The following is a 21172-nucleotide window of genomic DNA, read 5'->3' as shown; positions in this document are numbered from 1 at the left end:
AAAGTTTGAAGCAGATGTAGAGGAAGTGCCTAGTAGATAGTTTGACATGTATTTGCATAGACAGATAGCAATATTTTTGATCAGGCAGTTGCATATCTGATATATATGTTGACTGGGCTAAAAGATAATTTTCAGTGTGGACTGCTAAACATGAATTCCTTCCATGCTATATTCTGATAGTGTTAGGAAATACTTTCCAATACTCATTTATTCCTTTTCTAAAAATGGCCAAGATACTAAATTAAGCAAAAAGGAAACAAAATAGGTGTCATAACTGGCACTATGACAGCAAGTTCATGGTTATCATGAGATGAATGTAAGACAGACATGATGAATTGAGGAGTTCAGCAGTAGAGCAGAGGCAAAGGTGGAAGACAATCCTAAAACAGCCATTCCACCAAGGAGAACATAGTCATACCTCAGAGAAAAAAAAAAGGCAAAAAACCCCAGAAAATTGCTGTTCAGACTACCCTTCTCAATATTTTTTTCTTCCTAAACACTACAAAGAAATAGAGTAAGAGTGGATTCAACCGTATTTTGAGTAGACAGAACTAGAGAGCACATTTTCCTGATGGAGCACAATGATCAAACAGTGTGCTTTTCATAAGAAAAAGAAAATATTGGAAGGATAAATGGGAAAAACAGCATAGAAAGAGGGAAAATTGTCAAAGAACAAGAATTATAACACTTGCAGATTTTTTTTTGTTTTGAAAACCTGTTAAGTTAGATACCAGAGATGCAGAAGGATTTTTTTTTTTTTAAACAGGTTATTCTCAACCATTATAATTATATGTATTTTATAATTACATATATATATATAAAATATATAATTATATAACCATAAGAGTATAAATATGGAAGTAGGTAGCTGTTTAGACTAGCGCTGTAAGACTCCGCAGTTGAAAGCTACAGTTAGATAGATTCAAATTAGATAAAGAAAATTGTTTGTCTACCATTTTAAGTATAAGTGTAACTAATAACTGGAACAGTTTATTTAAAAGAATGGTGAATTTTCCATAATTTGAATATTAAATCTAAATTGTTCTATCTCCTAAAATGTTCCTCATCAAATCTATAAAAAGAGCTTTTGGTGAATATGACGAATTTCAATAAAGTAAAAGAAAAGTTTGCAAAGTATTCTGAAGACAAATTGCTTGAATTAAACTACGGATAATACCATATGTTCTTCTGCTCCCTACAATGCTTTCTGTCCTCACAGTGCTGAAATGTGTTAATTGAAAAAAATTAAGAATAAATTGAAGAGCATAAAATACTATCAATGTGCCCTGGAGCTCCATTCTCTAGTGGTCATTTTTCTATTTTTTTTCTTTCCAAGAATGCGAGAAGTATTAGGGATTTTAAAAAATAATCCAGAACTGTTAGAGAAAGGAAAGAAGATATTTTGTCATATTTGATGGTAGAATTATTCAGGACTTATAATGAAAAGACTTATGATATCTGTTCAGTATCACAATTATCCTGATCTTTTGTGGAAAATACAGTATGTATAGTGAAAAAAAGTCACCAAAAACATAGATTTCTTATAAAAGTTTTATCTCACAAGCCATGCTGTATTTTATAAAATACATGCATATGCAACTACATAGACTTCAGCTTGGTACGTCTCGTCAATATTTCAGCCATGGTGTTGATACTATGTTCCAATACAATTGTTCCTTTATCTGAAGTCAAGATTGATTTCTATCTAGTAAAAACTCATGAGAATTTGTTATTTTTAACTCATGTTTGTATGCAAACTGTAACAGTCTAAAAATGTTTCCTATATACTCTCTAAAAGCTTGTTATTATTACACAGCTATCCTTAGGTAAGTGTCTTCTAGCCTAGGTGGTCCATATATATAGGAAAGACATATCAGAGACATAGGAGAATTTACAGGAGAATTAACATGGAGATAGTGTCAAGTGGTTCCTAACAATCTCTTCCATAAATATTCTCTAAAGCTTTGTATATTTTGGAGTATTCGATATGAGGAGAAAAGAGTTCCCATACCTTTCCCTCCAAAATCAATTTGCCTAAAATGTCCTGGTGGAGAACTACTCTGTTAGAATCCAGACTTCAGAGATTACAGTATTCTAAAAAAGGTATATTGTTTTCCATGTAAGAAAAGGGAAAGGAAAAAAAGAAGAGGAAAAAGTGAAAGAAGATGATGTTCAGATTACATCTGAAGTCCATGATGAAGTAAATCTTGAAAATTCATGTTGGTTGCCACCAGCTGACTTCGTTTTACTGGATTACATTAATGATGCTTCCAAAACAATTCTGCCACTAACAACGACCTGGAAACAGGTTGTGGCTCTTGCACAGTGAGTACTGAACTGTATTTTCATAACTAATGCAAATAAGTTGAATTGTTAAAAGAACAATTTTGTTATCCTAGGACAACATTTTCCTGTCCTCAGTTGGAATCCAAACAAGACTCAGTCCACAATTTTGATATCATTTTAGATTTTAAGCTTAGTGTTTCAGATTTTATTGCAATTAATTTAAATTTTTAAACAAAATATCACTTGTGACAACAGGGTGTGAATTTCTCATTTGGAAAATATTCATATGGACAATTTCATTTTTTTTTGACATTCTCAGAGTGATAAATTTATCTGTACTGATCCTTTTCGATGAATATTTCTGATAAACCAGCTTTTCCAGCATTTTTATTGTAAAATTTCTTGTTATTTCTACAAATGAATGCACAGTGAAGACTATCTTTAAAGTATTTTAAATTTGTGTGTGTTTGTGAATTCTTGGGTTTTTAGAGCAGTTGTTTCATGAAACACGCCCCTCTCACTCCTGCTCACATTCCTTCTGTATTCTGTGATAATACAGATTGCCTTTATTCTTGCTAATGATCTTGGTGGTGATAATGCCCAGAACATTGTTGAACAGCAATCAGACATTAGGAAAATAATTAATACTTTTTTCCCCTGAATTTTAAAACAAATGACTAGGAGGAAATAAGTAAAGCCATTACTTTGTTACTGCTACTGCTGTATGTCCCAGTCAGAAAATGGGTGCTATGAGTCTTTCTGTTGACTCCATTGGGTTTTGGATGAGGATCTAAAATCTGACTCCAAATGCCAAAATTCTCTGTTCTACTGGGTAAAAAGTCCAGATTCCCAGGAGATGCCTTTTTAATTCCATGCACATGGAATTTTGTACAATTTGTCACTGGCTGTGCACATGCCCAGATGTGTGATGTAGTAAGTGAAATAAAACAGGCTGTAATAAACTAAACATTGTCATTGAAGAAAAAGTGTTATATTAGAAGATAATAGAATTCAAACACTTAATGTAGTATGTGTTTGGTTTTAGTCAGTAGTGTGATCTTCAGGTGTTGAGAACTTTGTGACCTTCTGGCTGGACCTTTCCTGCCCTGTGCAGATTGCTTGTTTCCTGTCCACCTCTTCCTTCTCACACCTTCACAGGCATTTCACTTCAGCTTCATGCAGTGCCTGTCTCTCCTCTTCCCCAGCCCCTTCACATTCATTCCTTCTCAAGGTCTCCACTCCTCACCTTTCTTTAAGCTTATCTGCTCCTACTTAAACCTGCCAGTAAGTCGGTGGCTACAGCACAGGTAGGCCTTTCCAGTAGCTGAGACAGCACAGGCCTTTCACATACTGGGGCACGTAGCTGGCATACTGGGCCCCTGGGTGGGGAAGCAGCTGGAGGACCAAGTCCCAGCTGAGGCTCTGGTACCCACCAGATTTCTTTAGAGCACAGGACTGCCATGCAGAGAGATAGTGAGCCCTGGCTGAGGCACAAAGCCGTAGCGTTCCCTTCGCCCCATGACCGAATGTACCCCGTGTACCTGACTGCTGATCAGCTGCATGTGGTTTGTATATTATTGAGGAACAGGAGAGGTCCAAGCACTGTAGAGCCTAAATGTATGAGCTAAAACTCTAGCCTAAGACTTGATAGTGTTGCAGCTTTTGTGTATTATACTCATTCCCTCTCTTTTGATCTTTCTTGCTTAGCTGGTTTTAAAACCCCTCAGGACAAGAACTGTTCTGTATTTTATTTTTATATAGTGCCAAAAGCATGAGACATTTTTCTAATTTAGTTTTTAGGTGCTACTATAATTAACATCTTGATATTTAATAGTGCCAGAACATTAAATTGATATGTGGTATACTGTGACATATGTACAGACTATTGTTATCAATGTAGGATTCATTAGTTATATTGACTGCTCAGTCTGGGCACCAGTCACTATCGTTTCCAAGCAGTGTGTTGGCTTTCATATTCTCCTTAGTTTAACCTTTATTTTCTACTTTAGCAGTTTCTTGGTTGGCTCCTCTAGCTGGGGAGTTTGGTGTCAGATCCTGCTGAATCTTACAAAACTTTTTTGTTCTGCTAACACTCATTTTTAATGAAGTGGTCTACTTCATTGTGAGGAATGACTTTTCTGTTGATCGCAAAATTTGACAAGACAGGTCTTCATTTTTAACTGTTCAACTGCATATAAATCATGCCACCTTCGTCAAGGTGGAATCCATAAAATACTATTTCAAATCCACTCTTTGAACACACCAATAAAATCTTTGTAAATACATAACCCGGTGAAACAATCATAGGAAACTTAAGTAGGAATGCTTTCTGTGGAATTGTACGTATATGTTGCGTCTTAAGCTGCTGCCTGAACAGTGTGTGTTGAATACAAAGGGAAGGAGGCAGCTGCAGGAGTCCTTGGGAGCCTGGCGGTTTACACAGCATTCCTACCGTGATCCTGGGGGACGGAGCCTGCGCAGATTAGGGAACACACAATAGTGCTGGCTGCATCTCCTTTTAAACAAACGCAGCACACCTTTGCACACCTACCGGAGTGGCATGCCTGTTGGCTCAAGAGACTTTGCTCTCTTTCCTGGGGGCTGGCTCTGGGCACAAGCAGCACAAATGAATGCTCAGACCCCCCACCCCACTTCTTCAGGCTCACCCAGTAGTTCCCAGCTTCAAGATACCATGCCTCACCTATTCTGGGATAACTGCCTGTGTCCAGGCTGTTGCTACCAGTAAGGCCCTAGATACTAGATACTAGTAAGGCCCTAGATACTGAGAAATAAGGCTCCTGAAATTGCCTTGCAGGTGCTATGAGGGCAGAACCTGTTTGTAGAGAGTGATGCAGAGAGGTAATACAGAATTTTGCTCCCTGCTTGAGGCAGTGGTTTATGGCTCCTACATGTTGCAGATGAGTGCTACATCAGCTCTGCAACACTCTATGCAGGGTTAGATCCCACAATAATATCTATACCTTTGGCTGAACCACTGTGAGGGACAAAGGTCTTATATATAAGGGTCATGTAAAATATTGGCTTTGATTTAAGAAAGCACAGGCAGAAGCTGAAGTACCTGAGGCAGATGCAGTTGTTTCCGTGAGTTGGGACCATTACCTTTGGCTTTATTTTTGTCATTTATACTTTCATGGGCCTTTATTATTATTTCAAATAACTAATAGGACTACAGAGGGTAATCTCTCATGTAATCTGTTAGCTGTAAAGATGAGCCTGAGCTTCTGAAGTACTTCCTCATTAAATCGACTTTTTATTGATAATTTTCTATGAGTGCTTAGTACCTCTATTGCTCTGCTGCTAACAGCTGGCACACCTTAAAACTGTGACAAATCTTCATGACCTATAGGTAGCGGTGTCCCCCATGGGTCAGTACTGGGTCAGTGTTGCTCAACTTACTCATTAATGACCTGGATGAAGCCACGTAGTGCACCCTTAGCAAGTTTGCTAATGATACAAAACTGGGAGGAGTAGCTGATGCACCGGGGGGCTGTACTGCCATTCAGAGAGACCTGAACAGGCTGGAGAGATGGGCAAGGAGGAACTCATGAAGTTCAACAAAGGCAAGTGCAGGGTCCAGCATCTAAGAAGAATAACCCCATGAACCAGTACAAGCTAGGGGTTGACATGCTGGAAAGCAGCTCTGTGGAGAAGGATGTGGGGATCCTGGTGGACTGCAGACTGACCGTAAGTCAAGAGTATCCTGTGTTGCATTAGGAAGAACATTGCCAGCATGTCGAGGGAGGTGATCTTCTCCCTCTAATCAACCCTGGTGAGGTTGTGTCTGGAGTACTAAGCCCAGTTCTGGGCTACCCAACAGTAGAGAGATATGCAGCTACTGGAGCAAGTCCAGCAAAGGGCTACTAAGATGATGAAGGGACTGGAGTATCTCTCTTTTGAGGAAAGGCTACGTGAGCTGGGCCTGTTCACCCTGGAGAAAAGAAGGCTGAGGGGGAATCTTATCAGTGTGTACAAGTATCTGAAGGGAGAGTGTAGAGAGGATGGAGACAGACTCTTTTCAGAGGTGCCCAGAGACAGGATGAGAGGCAACGAGCACACACTGAAACACAGGAAATGCTATCTGAATATGAGGAAAAATGTCTTTACTGTGAGGGTGACAGGGCACTAGAACAGGTTGTCCAGAGAGGTTGTGGAGTCTCCTTCCTTGGAAATATTCGAAAACTGTCTGGACACAATCCTGTGCAATGTGCTTTAGGTGACCCTGCCTGAGCAGGGAGGTCGGACTAGATGGTATCCAGAGATCCCTTCCAACCTCAACCATTCTGTGATTCTGTGACCTGAATCATGGCTATCTGTATTTAATAGTGAGTATACTTAAAGTATCAGTTTTTAAATAAAAAAAATAAAGCACACATAACAAAAGTGTTACAATTTTATATGTCATTCACATATTGATTCTATACATTTCATTTTGCTGATATACTTTTGTGATAAATACAAGAGGAATTATATTTAAATGATCTTGGTATAAACTGGAACAGGTTTGTCGCAGACAAGATGGGTGGCCCAATTCAAAGAGACAAACTACATGACTTCAGCTGGGAACTTCATATAAGTGAAATAGAATTTGAACTGAAATGCAATGCTGTGCCTATTGGGAAAGTCAAAAAAGGAACATTCTACCACAGGGCTTTGCTATTCAAGGTATATTAACATTTATTTTGCAACATAACATTATCTTATTTTTGTTAAAAGTATAGTATAAACTAAAGTACTCTTGCATCAGTATAATATAATATTTATATTCATGTAAAATCTTTTGTATACTTTAAAGTCATTTTTCACTGGCAAAATTGATTTTCCAGTGAATGAAAGCCAGCATTGCTGCTTTCTGTAAACATCCTTGTTGTCATTAAATTGTCTTAAGTGATATCAGCAGACTACTTGATAAATGGCAAAAAGCCAAAATATTTGACTGAGAGTCAAAACATTTTACATTTTCTGTAAACTGTAAAATATTGAATTATGCAATTTCCTTCTTTTCTTGCTGCAAACGTAAACTTGTTGGGACAATTTCTAGTCAGTATCTATCTAGAATTCAATGAGCGCATGTAACAGCTTTCATTCACTAATTTCATAGCCTGGGAAATTTCACTCCTCTCTTCATGTGTAGATTCAGTGATGCAAGCTGCTTATCTGTCCTGTCCTTTTTTTGGCTATAGAATAGCTTGGCTTTTTTCCACTCTTCTTAGGTGGAAAGGAAAATAGAAGTAAGACCTATGAAATTAAACATGATGGACGTAGGAAACAGTACAGAGCAGCTCAGAAGAAGAGCACAATCCTAAATTTATGGTGTCTATGGGGGGAGAAAGTTCCTGACTTTGTGGGAGTCTGAGGGAGTGAATTAATTTTACTGAAGCAACCCCAGTATTCCCTTCCCCGCCACTGCTCTCTCACCAGAATGTCTTTGTAGAGATTGCCTCTCTGAAACCACAGAAGTCTAAGCAAGGGACATCCTTGTGCATTTGTAACATGTTGAAAAGCTGATTTCATTCCTTCAGAGCAGAAGCATTCTGAGAAAGCACTTTTGTAGCTGGAAACCATTATAATCATGTCAGCAATCCTGCGGCACGCAGGATATGCAGGTGTTCCATCTAGCAGACATTTGCCATGTGTTTCGTTGCTTCACACACCAGCAAGGCTGAGAAACAAGCAGTATGCTTCAGAGTCAAGCAGCAACCCTAAACTTATACTAAAAAATGTTACATTTTAACACTTAATATTTCATACTCAGTATATGTGTACAATATACCTGACCTTGTTGCTTGTATAGATAGTTCTTTAGAACATTATTCAGAAGTGAGTCTTCCAACTAGAAAAAACACTGCTGGGTACTGTGGGTGCTGCAGTTCATTTGAGATATGAAGGAATGGCTGATACACAAATGTATCGGTTTCTGAAAAGAGTTAAAAGGAATATTTTTTATGCTGTGCATAGAATATGGTAGAAATAATATTTTAAAGCCTACAATTTCTAAGCTGAGCTACCAATAAAGATTTGCAGTTTGGGACATTTTAGAGATTTATAGTCTCGTTCAAGAAAGCCCTTGGCCTTTCAGGTATTTATTTTCTTTTTAAGCATCTCTTGACTTTGCTGTATATTGTACAGGCAAAGTATATTAGCTGTGATTAATTCCTTTTTCTTTCCTTTTTAGGTGATAGCAGACAGAATTGGCATTAGCTGCAGTTTAGTTCGTGGCGAGTATAACAGAGCTTGGAATGAAGTTAAGTTGGTTGATGACTCTCCTCAAGGAATACCTGGGCTTCTGCTTCCTCCTCAGGAGTATATTGTAGATTTAATGTTTGACCCAGGCTACTTGATGAAACAAGGAAGTGCTGAGGCAGATCGTTACAAATGTATTTAATCATCATGCCAATTTCTTTTAAAGATGATTTCAGTGCTAATAGTTACGAAACACGTGAGTTTGGGTACAGCTATCAAAAAGAAGCATATATTTCTATGTTCACTTGCTGAAAGGTGTTTGGTTTCCAGGAACTCACTTTAGGTATGCAGTCCTAAATGTTGAAATAAACATCATATTTTCGGTGTCTAACTTCAACACTTTAGAATTTTGTAACACCGTATTAAGATCAAACTGTAAAACTGTAGTTTAAAAATTGGTAGGTCAAGAACATTTAGTATGTATTAATATTATAATACTTATTAAATAGGTTTGAATTATTTCTAAAATACATTTTATTCTGTTTTTCTTATGTTCCTTCAACTGCCATGTACATTTGTAGGACTTACATGTCCATGAAGAAAGAGACTGACACCTTGTAAAATAGTAAGTCACCTAAAAGCAATTACACTTTTTTGTGTGAAATAACCCAAGAACCGAGAGTCAGAACTAAGATAATAGTGTACTTGCAGCCTCTGTAGAAACATCTCACTTACGTTTCTTAGAACTTGATGCAATTGATAATTATGGACAGTAATGTACTCGGGGTGAGGGTAAATACAGTTTGTTCTGGCTCAGAGAAGACATGCCTGTTTAGTTATTGCTTGCTAGCTCCCTTTAAATTCTTCACTTTTTTTTTTTTTTGAAGATAAAATGGGGTCTGAGAAGGAAGCAATTTCAGACAAGGTGTATGTGTTTCCTAGAGAACCTGATAACATGGTTTTGCCACAGTGTGGTGGTGTATCCAAGAGAGGTAAAACACTAACTAGAACACTCCAGTAATTGCTTTCTGGTGAAAGAGTCAGGAACGTACTGAAAAAGCAGAGTATTTCAGAGAGTATCATTATCATGTAAGTTTAATGTAGAAAACTGACAAAAAGTCCTGTACGAGTTAGGGCAATGCAGGCAACACCGTACATAAGTGAATTTCAGATGACCAGAACAACAGCATTACATCTACTTCCTGCCCACGAAAAATGTGATAGAGAGGTTTGTGGTATGTGATTGTTTTGTTTTTAATGTTTATATGATCAAGGTCACTTCTATGTATTGCTTTGGTTTCAAGAGGTTTATATCTTTAGTATTTATTGCTGCTTATGAGAAGGTCACACCACTCCCTTTCCTTCCTCCATTGATAGGCAGCATGATTTCCTGGTAGCCTTTGGGGAACATTTTATCTTCTTTTGTTGTAAATTGACTTAAATAGCCTCATGTTCAATTTTTAACCTCGTGTTCAGCAGTACTCTGGACATCAGAATGGAAAGGAACTCTGGAAACAAAATGCACAAGATGCTAGCAGAAGTAGGTGGAAGGCTCGGGATTTCTTACTGCTATTCAGCTAATGAAAAGCAGTATGTTCCACTGACAGTTATGATAGGATATAGAAAACTGCAACTTTGAAAGTGCAGTAAATGGAAATAAAATATAAATTCATTTCCTGCTCACTATTATTTTGTATAGTTTTCCCTACCTTAGAATTTCATTATTTTGTATTGGAACCATAATGAGGAGGTGTGACTTAGTCCTTTTATTTGAGGAGGTCTTGAAAAACAAAGCTATTTCAGTTGTTTCTGATAAAAGTCAAGGCAAAAAAAAAAAAAAAAAAAAAAAAAAAAGACAAGATCGAAAATGCCATTTTAGAAGTATAAGCTCATTTAACATAAATAATTAGCTGAACAAATGAAAAATTAGTACACAACCTTGTATAATGCAGACTTGGATGATCTATAATTTTGGATGGGGATAGTTTTGTCTTTCACAATTTTTAGCTGTTATTAGCTGAGTCCTTCCACTTCAAAATTGTCATGAACTTGGGTACCAGAAATGAAACCTAGATAGAATTTAAGCACTTTAATCCTAAGTTGCTGTTTTGAAAACTGCTGTTCAGCTGCCAATAACTCAAGAGATACCATACTTTTTTATTTGTTGCTTCATAGATGCAGCTGTGTCCCTGCCCTGGTCCAGAATTCCCCCAGCCTTGACAATAGCCCAGCTCACATTCATTCCAGATCTGGATTGAAAAACAAGATATTCTAAAGGTCTTGCAGGGCTTAGCTGAGCAAATATTTCCAGAACTTTCCCAGCATGCACTATTTGGGCTATACATAAATGAAGTGATTGCCCATCTTCTTTTAAAAAGCAGATGGAGAAGGTTTCTCAATGGGCACATTTCCTGAGTCAGTCACTCAGGAAACAGGAGGACTCAGGTTCGATGTCCTCCTGAGCATATGCGCATCTGACTGCAGCTGCCTAACTGCAGGTTGTATCTAGCCACTAGGCACTCTTCATCCCTCTTGCTGAAGCTCTGCTCTCATGTAGAAAACACATAATACAAGATTAACAGACCACAGAAAAAGAAAAGCAGAGTAACCTCCTCAACCTGATGTTATGGGTAACAATTAGGTTTTTTCCTTTGGGAAAGAGAATCCTCGTCTCCAGTGCCTGTTGCCAGAAGTGTTCTTATAGTTTATTGAATGTCTACTGTAAAATGTAGAAACTGTACCCTACCTGAAACACCTTCCTGGTTAGACACTCTGCTGGGAGGGGAAAGGCTCCCTTAGGCTGAGACAGGAACTGAAAACAAGGTCTCTTCTCCCTAGCTCTAACCACTGGGCAATTATATGAAAGTACGCATCAAGTCCAGCACCTGTGCAAAATAAAAACCAAATAAAACTTACTTAATTGCTTAAAATACAGGGCACAGACACCTTACAAAAGGATTGCATTCTACTATGGAGTATACCTGCCTGTTTTGTTTAAATCTGTTATTGGACATATCCCTAAATGTTTGATTTTATATTATAGACAAGCTAAGAGAAACTCAGAGGGGACAAATGCTGTTCTGGAATTCAATATAGTCACATACACGCACACGCGTGCACACCCACACACAGAGGCATACTCCTGCCATTTGTTTTCATAGAAATGAATGTTGGTTTTGATTTGGCATGGAAAAACACAATGTTTAATATATAGCAAATCTGCATATCAAGAAATACAAATTTGGGTTGTGTTTATGAAAGGTCAGGAATGGTTTCTACCTTTCTAAGCAATGTGAACTGATAAAGCAGTAGACTGAAAATGGTGGTGCTCTGAATGTGATTTCATGTTGCAATAGAGCTTTAGGTATGAGCCTGATGCTTTGACCCTGCACATGTCCCTGTATTTCCTTGTGCTGTGTGAGCAGAGACCTGTTATGGCAAAATGGGTTCTCAATGGGTAAATTTAGGCTTTTCAGACCAGTTTTCTGACTGAGATCATTTCTGAGGAGTGCTTTTGTAAACAGAAGCACAATAGCTAGCTGCAGAAATGTTAGCTTTTTTCGCACTCCTTTTTTATTTCTTTGGTAATTGAAATACATTTCAGCTGTATGATGGAAACGGCATCCTGTGTTTTTCCCCAGAGCAGGTGCAGAGACTGTACAGGTTGCAGGCAGCAGCAGCAGCAGTACCAGCATTTCTATGCTTCTCCTGCATTGGCCATGATCCTGATCTATATGAGCATTCAGGTTAACTCACATTTAGTTTATCCTTACTTTAGCAGGGAACAACTGCTGGGTAAGTTATAGAGTTGATATATTTCAAATTCTTTCTGATTACTCCAGCTAAACTACAGCAGTGGCAGAAAACTGACAGTATGTCAATCCTTCAAACTGTGTGCTCTGTTGCAAATTGAAACTTTCTCCAGTAAAGCTCTATATTTCTATTGACACAGTATTCTGAGAAAAATCTAGGGCCTTAAAGCAAACAGATGTTTCTTTTCAGATCCAAGAGGAACTTTCTTTTATTTTTGACATCCAAGTTGGACTTCAGGGAAAAACAAACAACCAAAACCTCCTTTGTAAGTGAATACAAGTTTTGAACGGTGACATATTATTTCAGTCATAGCTCCTCTGCCTGAGTTTGCATTTCCTCTTTTACATGATTCATTTCTCCATATATTGAACACCCTGTCAGTGCAAAGTGTTGAATGTAGGCTGGGTAGAGGCAGTAGACTTTCACTGGCTAACATGGCAGCTTAGTTAAGATAGGTAAGTGCATTAATATATTCATTATATTCATAGCTCTCCCTCTAGTTTGCACAAGTCTTCTCCCAACAAGTCACAGGCAGTATCTCTTTTCCTTCAGTAGACTGAAAATAAACAAAAGCAGCCCCACATACTTGAAGCCCCAAAGACAGCTTGTATTGAAACCTTGGTACACTCCATCACAGCCAGGTAGAAGAATAAAGTGTAAGAATGGCCAAATAGGCTCACGCCAAGGGTCTGTCTAACCAAGTAGCCTGTCTCCAACGGTGACCAATACAGCAAATGTTAAGAACAGGGCATGCATACATCTCCGGGATACTCTGCTAAGGCCCACAATTGCAGTTCTGGTATTTTCTATGTGTCTGTATGTTTAATAGGTCTTCAAATTTCTGCCTTCACTACAGTTCTGCAAAGAAGCATCTCCTTCTATTTATTCTGGACTTGTCATCTGCTGGTTTCATCTAATGCCTGCTCATTTTTATGTCAGAAGAGACAGCAGACATTCATTTCTTAACTTAGCTTCACCATAAGACTTGTGATCTGATGGCTCTCCATCCTGTCTTCCCTCAATGTACTCTTTGGACTACAATGTATATTTAATCACTTCTTGTACTGACTCCCACACATATCTTAGGTCATTGTGCTGTTTCTTGCTTGTACCTCTTTTAGTTCTACTATATATTTTTAGAGATGAAACTAGACCTGCTACTGTATTCAAGAGTTTTTATTGTATTCTCTATTCTTTTTCTAATAGTTCCTAACAATCCATTTACCACTGAAAATTACTGAATATTTAACTACATCCCTAGAATAAAGGGAGATGAAGGAGCAGGGGTGGCTTATTTCAAGAATCTTACTATGCAAGTTTAATGTGTCTTTAAATGTTCTCCATACTACTGCAGTCAGTGGTTGTGATGAGAAGCCCAACCTGTTGACATTCTAGGGTCAATATCCAGAGCTCAGAATGCTCTGTCCAGCTCTGTGGTCCTCCTGAGCATGAACGTGAGGTAAGTGTTCCTTATAACTTCATGACATAACTCCATTGCCATATGCTAAGTGATCAAGCAGGAGATACCAAATTGACTCATCATTGTGCAAAAGAAGTTTGTCGTCTCTGGGAGCCTCAGCATGGGATTGCGGTTCATCCTCTAGGCCTTCAACATATACTTATGGATCATTTTGGCAGGCTTTTCTCACAGTGTTTTCCATATACAATAAAGGATTTGATCATTATCCTGAGCATCTTGAGCTGTTAAGCACAACAGTAAATGACAGCTCTTATACTCCACTAGGTAGAAGGTCCAGATTTCCAGGAGATGCCTTTTTAACTCCATGGTTTATTTGATTTTGTGTATATGCTTTGTTACTTTTGATCTTACAGAAAGATCAAAGACACATCAAAGAAAGAGGTTTGAAGAACAGCATGTATTCAATAAAGGTTAATCAAAAATTCAAGACTTAGGCAAGAATAATAAATGGACAGCTCTTTTATGCCTGGTATTTTCATTGGTTAATCAGAAAACATCTGCCAAGCCTTGTCTTCATTCCCGTGATGTGAGGACTATCCACTTATTAAAGCATGGAAGAAACTACTCCAGAGCAGTCTTGATTGTTTTGGTTTGTAGGGTCCCACAAGCTCCAACAGGTGTTCTTCAGTTACTCCTCCTCCCCTGTCCTCAAGGGACAACCCTGACAAGGGCATTTCTGGTCTTGCACCGGCTCTTGGTGCTACAGAGCTTCATTGCAGCAGAAGGGAAATTTAAAGACAGCTTTGCTTAAAAATTCAAGGATTTCATTGATAAATGAAAACGAGCAGTCCACAGAGTAATTATTATTGATTTAATCATTCAGATCAATTTATTTTATCCCACCAATGTTTTCATTCTTAATAAGCCATGCCGTTTTTTCTGTAAGCTCAGACAGAGATAGAGGACGTTGGCTCCTGGGCTCTTTGGAAGTGCAGGGTGAAATACCGGCTAAAAGCTTCTGCCTAACCATCAATGGTCAGGCCCTGAGTGCACAAGCAGGCGTCGCTGTCCCTGCCCACCACCTCGGGCCTCCCCAGCGCCAGGCCCCAGCCCAGCCCTGCCCGGGGCCATCAGCCCCTGCCCCGTGACGCCGCAGCAGTGCTGGCTCCAGGCCCGCTGCCGCCCTGCCCCTGCCCGGCCCCGGGGCCATCCCCACCTGCCCTCTGGGTGACTGCCCGGCCCAGCTCAGCCCTGTGGCGGGGCCCCATGCCCGGCGCTGCGGCTGCCCCGCTGCTCTGCTCCCTCAGGGCGGTGGGTTCCTGTAGCAGGAACTGCGGACGGGGAGCATATGCAAGGCTCTGCGGTGTGTTAAACAAGGAACAGGCATGTCCTCCTCGGTGACAGCGGTCACAGAACAGGGCACAAACCAAAGTGACAGCCACGGCGGAAGGAGAAATGTCGCTTGTTTCAAGCCACAGGTAATGGAAAAAAGCACTTTCATATCTATTTTGTGTACTCACTATTATTTATCCTGATAATGTGAATAATGATGCAGCATGTCATGGAGGATTTTTTTAAAAAAATTGTATAGAACTAGTAAAAGATTTGAGAACTTTCTCTTTCCTTAGAAATAATAATAATAATTAGTTGCTTGGTGGCAAAGACCTGGGGCTTCTTGGCATGAAGTGCCAGGCAGTGCAATTCCCCATGCGCTGTGCCTGCTGCAACGTGAAGCGCACACGCCTGCCACACCACCAACCCCCAGACCACACAAACCAAACCAGCAGGGAAAACAGAAAAGCATCATACTTAGTGAAAACTGTAGTTCTGAGACAGCCAAGATGTCTTCCAGAAGTTATTATTTACTGAATGAAACTGCTCTGAAAGATGACCAATAAATACGCATCATATCAGCCTGTGTAATAGTATTATCTGGCTCTTAACTTGGTTTGTCCTTTCTCTCCTTCACTGTCACCCTTTTCGTTTAACTCTCTTGTTGCACCTTCCTTTGAGGGCTTTCTCCCAGGGGGAGGCTGAACTGCAGCAGCGTGCAGCAGAGCACGGCTAGCTGCGTGCTTGTTCCCTGCGTCGAGGCACGGCTTTCGAGGCACGTCTATTCAACGAGACATCTGGGGGATGAGCCGGGGTGCCAGGAGCTGCGCCCGGGGTCACCCTGCTGCGCAGTATCCGGCTGGCTGTGGGATCCCGCTGGGGCTGGAGGGACAGGAGAGTGGAGGGGCAGGTGGATGCAACCGCCTAGTCCTTTCCTCCGAGACCTCCGATGTGTCTGGGTGCCTCTTTGCCCACGCTCTGCCCCAGCCTCCCCAGGCCAGAGGCACCGCGCGGAGAGTTTCACCTCCTTGCAGCAGCTGGGCCGGGAGGCAGCTGCGCTGATGGCGTTTGGACGGCGCCCGCGGTGCTCCGGGGCTGGTCGGCAGCTGCGAAGCCAAGCCCAGAGTGATGTCCTGATGCACGGGGTGGCAGTGAGGGGAGGAGCATGGGCTCAGGCCTGCTGGTCAGGGAATGCATCTGCACGGTCACTGATGAGACGTAGTTAATCCTGAAACAGGATTAACCCGATGCTGTAGTTTCATTTTTTCACAGCAGGATAAAAAATACACCGATTATCATTAGGTTATTTAGGGGCCAAGGAAATTACAAACCACAGGCACGGCTTTGCAGAAAAACACCCTAAAACAGACAGCCAGTGTCTCCTCAAGAAATGTTCCTGATAGTGCAGCAATGGAAAACCCTTGCAATGCCATGACGAAAGACCTCTTTCTACCTGTGCAGCTAAACTATTTTCCTGAACAGCAGCAGTAAAAAGGATCTCTCTTTCCACTGTGCACCACATCTGTGGGAGGCATTTGCCATTTCCAGCCCTCAAAGGCAGTCTCCAAGGCCAGAGTGGTGGGGCTGGCCACGCGGTGAGCTCCTGATGGCAGGACGGTGTTCCCGGTTCCAGAGGGTTTCTACCCCAGGGAAATCAGCGATCTGCTCAAATGTGTTCACTGCTGAGCGCTAATCAACACCTCCACAGCACCAGGAAGCGCTACATCCAGATGAAAGCCCAATCCCAGCACAGATGCACATGTACAGACACATACCAGCACATCTCCAGGCAGCGGTGGCGCATCCCTGCAGCTGTGCCGGCGTCGCTCCTGCCCTCCCGGGAGCTGCCAGTCCCGCTGTATCTCACCCCAAACATCACATGGGGAAATGACCAACGGACTTGGCCCCGGCACCCTGCTGCAGGCTTTGCTGCAAAGCTGTGTGGATGTGGGGGCATCGTTCTTTCACACCCTTAACCAGCACAGCTACTACAGCACAACTTTGCAGATAAAGGCTCTTCAGCCCTCTTAATGAACGATTATTTTTCTGTTAAACAAATGCTGGCTCTGACACTTATGGATATCAGGAACATTGGAATGACTTTATCTAGCCTGCCTTGTCCACTCTTAGCCAGGCAAAAATTTACATTTCCGATATAGGTAGATTATATGCAAAAAATGCCAGAATCACAGGAAGAAAGACATACACTCATACACGTCTTTGACCTATAAAAATGTTATTTGTAGGACATGGCAGAAGCCAGTGTATTGGAGACACAGTGAGCTAGTAAAAGCTTTTCTCTCATTAAGGAGTGTACTTATTTGCATGCTAATTAACCAGCTTGTTCTTCCAGCTCATTGACGTTTCACTGACATGCTGAGATGTCATCTATGCAAACCATGTGAGAAGCATAATTGAAGCCAGCTCTTGCTTAAAGTTGGATAAACACTGGAGGGAAATACAGCCAGATGAGAAAAGCAATCATACCAAAATATGCAACAGATTCTCTCCTTGATCTTGCCTTACCTGTGCTTGCTCAGCCCCTTTGTCCAGGCAGTACTTGCCTACCCAGCCACTGCTGGTAGCCAGCTGCTCTCACTCCAGTCCCACCATCAGTCCTTGAGCACCACCAGCGAGTTCTTTGGCTCTGCCTCCCAGTGGTCCTCAGGCTTGGCCTATGCTGCATTGCTTTGTTAGTATATTTAAGCCAAAATCATGTCCCCCTAAACTGGACAGCCATGCTGACCAAAAGCTAAGAGATAAAAAATTACACTTCTTTGATACTGCTTATTCATTTTCTAGGAAGCGCAGAGCCATGCAGGCCTGCTGAGGAGCTCTGGAGACCTTTTCTAGCCTACACGGAGCTTTAGAGCTGTCCACTGGTGTCTATCACTCCCTCACCTGTGCTGGATAAAACTGCCAAAAATAACAAACCCCAGTGTGGAGTCCACGATGTGCAACGTCTTTCCCTCTTGTGGTGCCAGAAACTACTGCAGAAACCCTTCCCCCTTCCATTTGAGGGAGGGCGAGCTAAGCACCCTCCAACATGCTGGCCCCACACTTAACCTCCCCCTCCGAGACTCAGGGTTCCCTTTGCAGATGTCCATACAGGTATCTACAGATCAGCAGTGCTGCCTATTTATAAGAAGGACAGAAAAAACAGAAAACACAGGTATAATAACCACAGAATGTTTTCAATTCAATTTTTAATTTAAACTTCTCTAAAGAAAACATTTTTAGAGAGAGAGCTTTTTGAAAGAAAATTCCTTAAAGGGCAGGTGTCAAAAGGATATTCAAGAGTCAAAAGGATTTTCAAAATGTCACGTCATTAATTTTAATTGGCATTAGGGAACAAATTACGAAAAGGATTTAGATGGAGTTCTGCTCTATGTCCCAAGTGTAAGAGATTCAGATAATGACATCTAATTTTCAAAATTCCCAACTTAGAGGAGTATTCTCTGACAAATGGGCACTTTAAGACACAGTTTTTCTATGCTAGACTGCTACCCTGGTAGAGAAGACTCACCTGCTCAAAGTGTGGATTTCTTTTCATTACACACTATTTATGTTGTAAAGTTCTAACATGAGTTGAATCCTCCATCCCTCAGCTATTAATGGGAGATGCAGTACTTAAAAGAGATGACTAAATGCTTTTGTAGAGCTGGCCCTTAGATCCAAGTATACAAGAAAAGTCTGAGACCATAATACTAAACATTGAATGTCCTTAGAAATATTCAGATACTAAATGCCTTTAGAAATTCTCAATAACAGAAAGTTAAGTACCAGGACTGAACTAGGTTTGGAGCTTTGCAGCACTGGGCCAAGTATTATATTGGGTGTAAATATTTTGTAGCAGCATCCACAAGCCAAATGCTTGTGAAGCATGTGGTATCTTCCACAAGTTTGTATTGTCTAAAACACAAAGAATAGAAAATAAAGGGTGAGTTCAGGACGCAGTATTACATGTCCCAAGAACTCTCCAAGAATAGTTGCTGTGTTGGCTGGGTGCTTTCTTCAGAGCAAAACCTCTGTCTCAGAAATTTGCAGTGATTTGCTCTGTCTGTAGCTTTTGTTACCATGGGATGAAGGAGGCATAAGGAAGGGGCTGCCATCCATATCATGTGTTATTGCCACCTGCAGTGTATTTGCTGTCTGTGGAAATAAAATAGCAAATTTGAGCACAGATTCCAGTCAGTCCATGCTCATTTTCGGTGCTGAAATGCCACTGAACATGGGGGTATGCTGGAAAGGGTCCTTATTTACCACTCAAATTAAATCAGTGTGTGCTAATGAACATCTCAGCAATACCTGATCTACCAGTACTTTTCCCTGAACTGTGCTGTTAGATTAATGGAAACAAGGGGTCTGTGTCCAAACCTCGTAAAGCCTGGTCTGGTCCTGCCTATCCTGTCCTCACATTGCAAATATAGGCTCACAGAGACAACATCGATCAGCACAATCTTTCTTTTAAAAGGAACCTGACCTAAAGTTTGCATGGGCTGGTGGTGGTGGCAGTTGGCCGACAAAGCTGTCCTAGTACCCCATAAGGCTGCAGTAAGTGTTTGCTCAGCGCTGCCCTCGCTCAGCCTGTCTCTGGAGAGGCGACCGCAGTTCCCATGTCCGTGGGAGCCGGCGCACGCAGGGCCAGGCCAGCATCGGCGCAGCCCCGTCCAGCTGCCCCGGGTCTGACATGGAGGCGGGGGGGGTCCAGCCATTACGGTTCCTCCCTGGTACTTGCTTCTGGAAGTGACATTTGAAATGGTGCCTGTTTTCTACAGCTCAGGCTCAAGACCAAGACCTGAGAAGTCCCTCATGGCTCTTTGGGGTCTGACGGAGAGACCGTACGTCCCCTGACTCCCCTGTGTGTCTGTGAAGCTGCAGTCAGGGTCCTGTCCCCACTGAGCTGAAGCCGACACCGTGAAACCAAGCTCCACACCAGCAAAAGCAGCTGCTGGAAGTGGGGAGGCATCGTGACCATTACTTCTGAGAAGAACAAAATATCATGAGGTATGCTTATTTTGTTTTTTATAATGGTGATTAGACCTCAGGAAGTGTTTCAAGAAATCTCCACAAATACTCTGCTATGTTTAACACTTTTTCACGATGTGTCCTTTCTTTTGTGCTTCTTTGCCATAGTAGGATCAAATTTGCAGAGAACTTGTGCAAGGCTACCTGTGAATAAATAATAGCAAATTACACCCCAGAATTTAATTCAAAGGGTCATGGAATGGGAACTGTGCATCCCACAGGCCCCAGCAGAAACTGCTCATATCTTGAGGACAGAATGCTACCATTCCCAATAAATAACGTGTAATGCTAGCACTCCCAGCAAATAACTTGTGAGCACACTGGAGACCAAGGATTATAACAAAATCATGAATTACCGCTAAAAGAGTAAGTTTAAGGAAGGCAATCTACATATGGCAAAGCAGAACTGCACACTGTACTTCTGTGAATCCCTCAGGCGAGTTTTCTAATTAGAGTGATCTTTTGCACTGCTTCCGCTCGACTACATGTTTTTTAATTTTTCAAATAACATATGCATTGAGGAAATCACAATCTGCTTCTACATAACAGCAAAAAAAAAAAAAAAAAAAAAAAAAAAAATCCAGAAACCCAGATGCCAAATGATTCATTTTGAGTTATTTGCCCTCATCTACTATCCATCTACTATACCTGTTCTGTTTATTGCTCTGTAATTCTTACTCGAGCGAGCTCTGTGGGGAGAATCTAGCCTCTTGTTCCCAGCCACACGAGACAGGCATCTGGGTGCAGAAAGCCTGCACTGTGTCTGACTGCTCCATCAAAGTGTCCTTGCAACCCAGGTCCAAGTCTTTAAAGCCATTAACAGCTCTGCCGAAACTGCTGCTGAGCCAGGGCAGAGCTTGTCCTGCCGGGAAGAGGGACTTAGACCATGAGGATTTAGCCTGTAGGAGATAAGGAGGACTGATGTACCACTTCATGGTCCCTCAACTTAGCTTGCTCAGTTGCATCCATTTTTGGTATAAGATTTCCAGAGGACAGAAAGAACAGACATTGCCACACGAGTCCTAAAAAAGAATTTAAAGTAATTCCTAAGTAGCTGGGTATGCACACTCACCCCCCACCACCATGAAGATC

At 41.1% G+C, this 21172-nt stretch overlaps 1 protein-coding gene across 4 annotated transcripts in view; it reads left to right on the top strand.

Moving 5' to 3' along the window:
* Positions 1 to 8689, top strand: part of ARMC3 (armadillo repeat containing 3) — a 56359-nt gene extending 47670 nt beyond the window's left edge. For all 4 annotated transcript variants that reach the window (XM_062567709.1, XM_062567708.1, XM_062567707.1 and 1 more), the window contains 3 exons: positions 2125 to 2325; positions 6807 to 6969; positions 8480 to 8689. In XM_062567709.1, coding sequence (XP_062423693.1) covers positions 2125 to 2325; positions 6807 to 6969; positions 8480 to 8689 — 574 coding nt within the window. The remainder of the gene's footprint in view (positions 1 to 2124; positions 2326 to 6806; positions 6970 to 8479) is intronic.
* Positions 8690 to 21172: the final 12483 nt, after the last annotated feature.

The sequence above is a fragment of the Rhea pennata genome, chromosome 2, assembly GCF_028389875.1.
Source record: "Rhea pennata isolate bPtePen1 chromosome 2, bPtePen1.pri, whole genome shotgun sequence".
NCBI lineage: Eukaryota > Metazoa > Chordata > Aves > Rheiformes > Rheidae > Rhea > Rhea pennata.
Note: the sequence above shows the minus strand (reverse complement) of the source record. Positions and strands in the feature narration are given on the sequence as shown.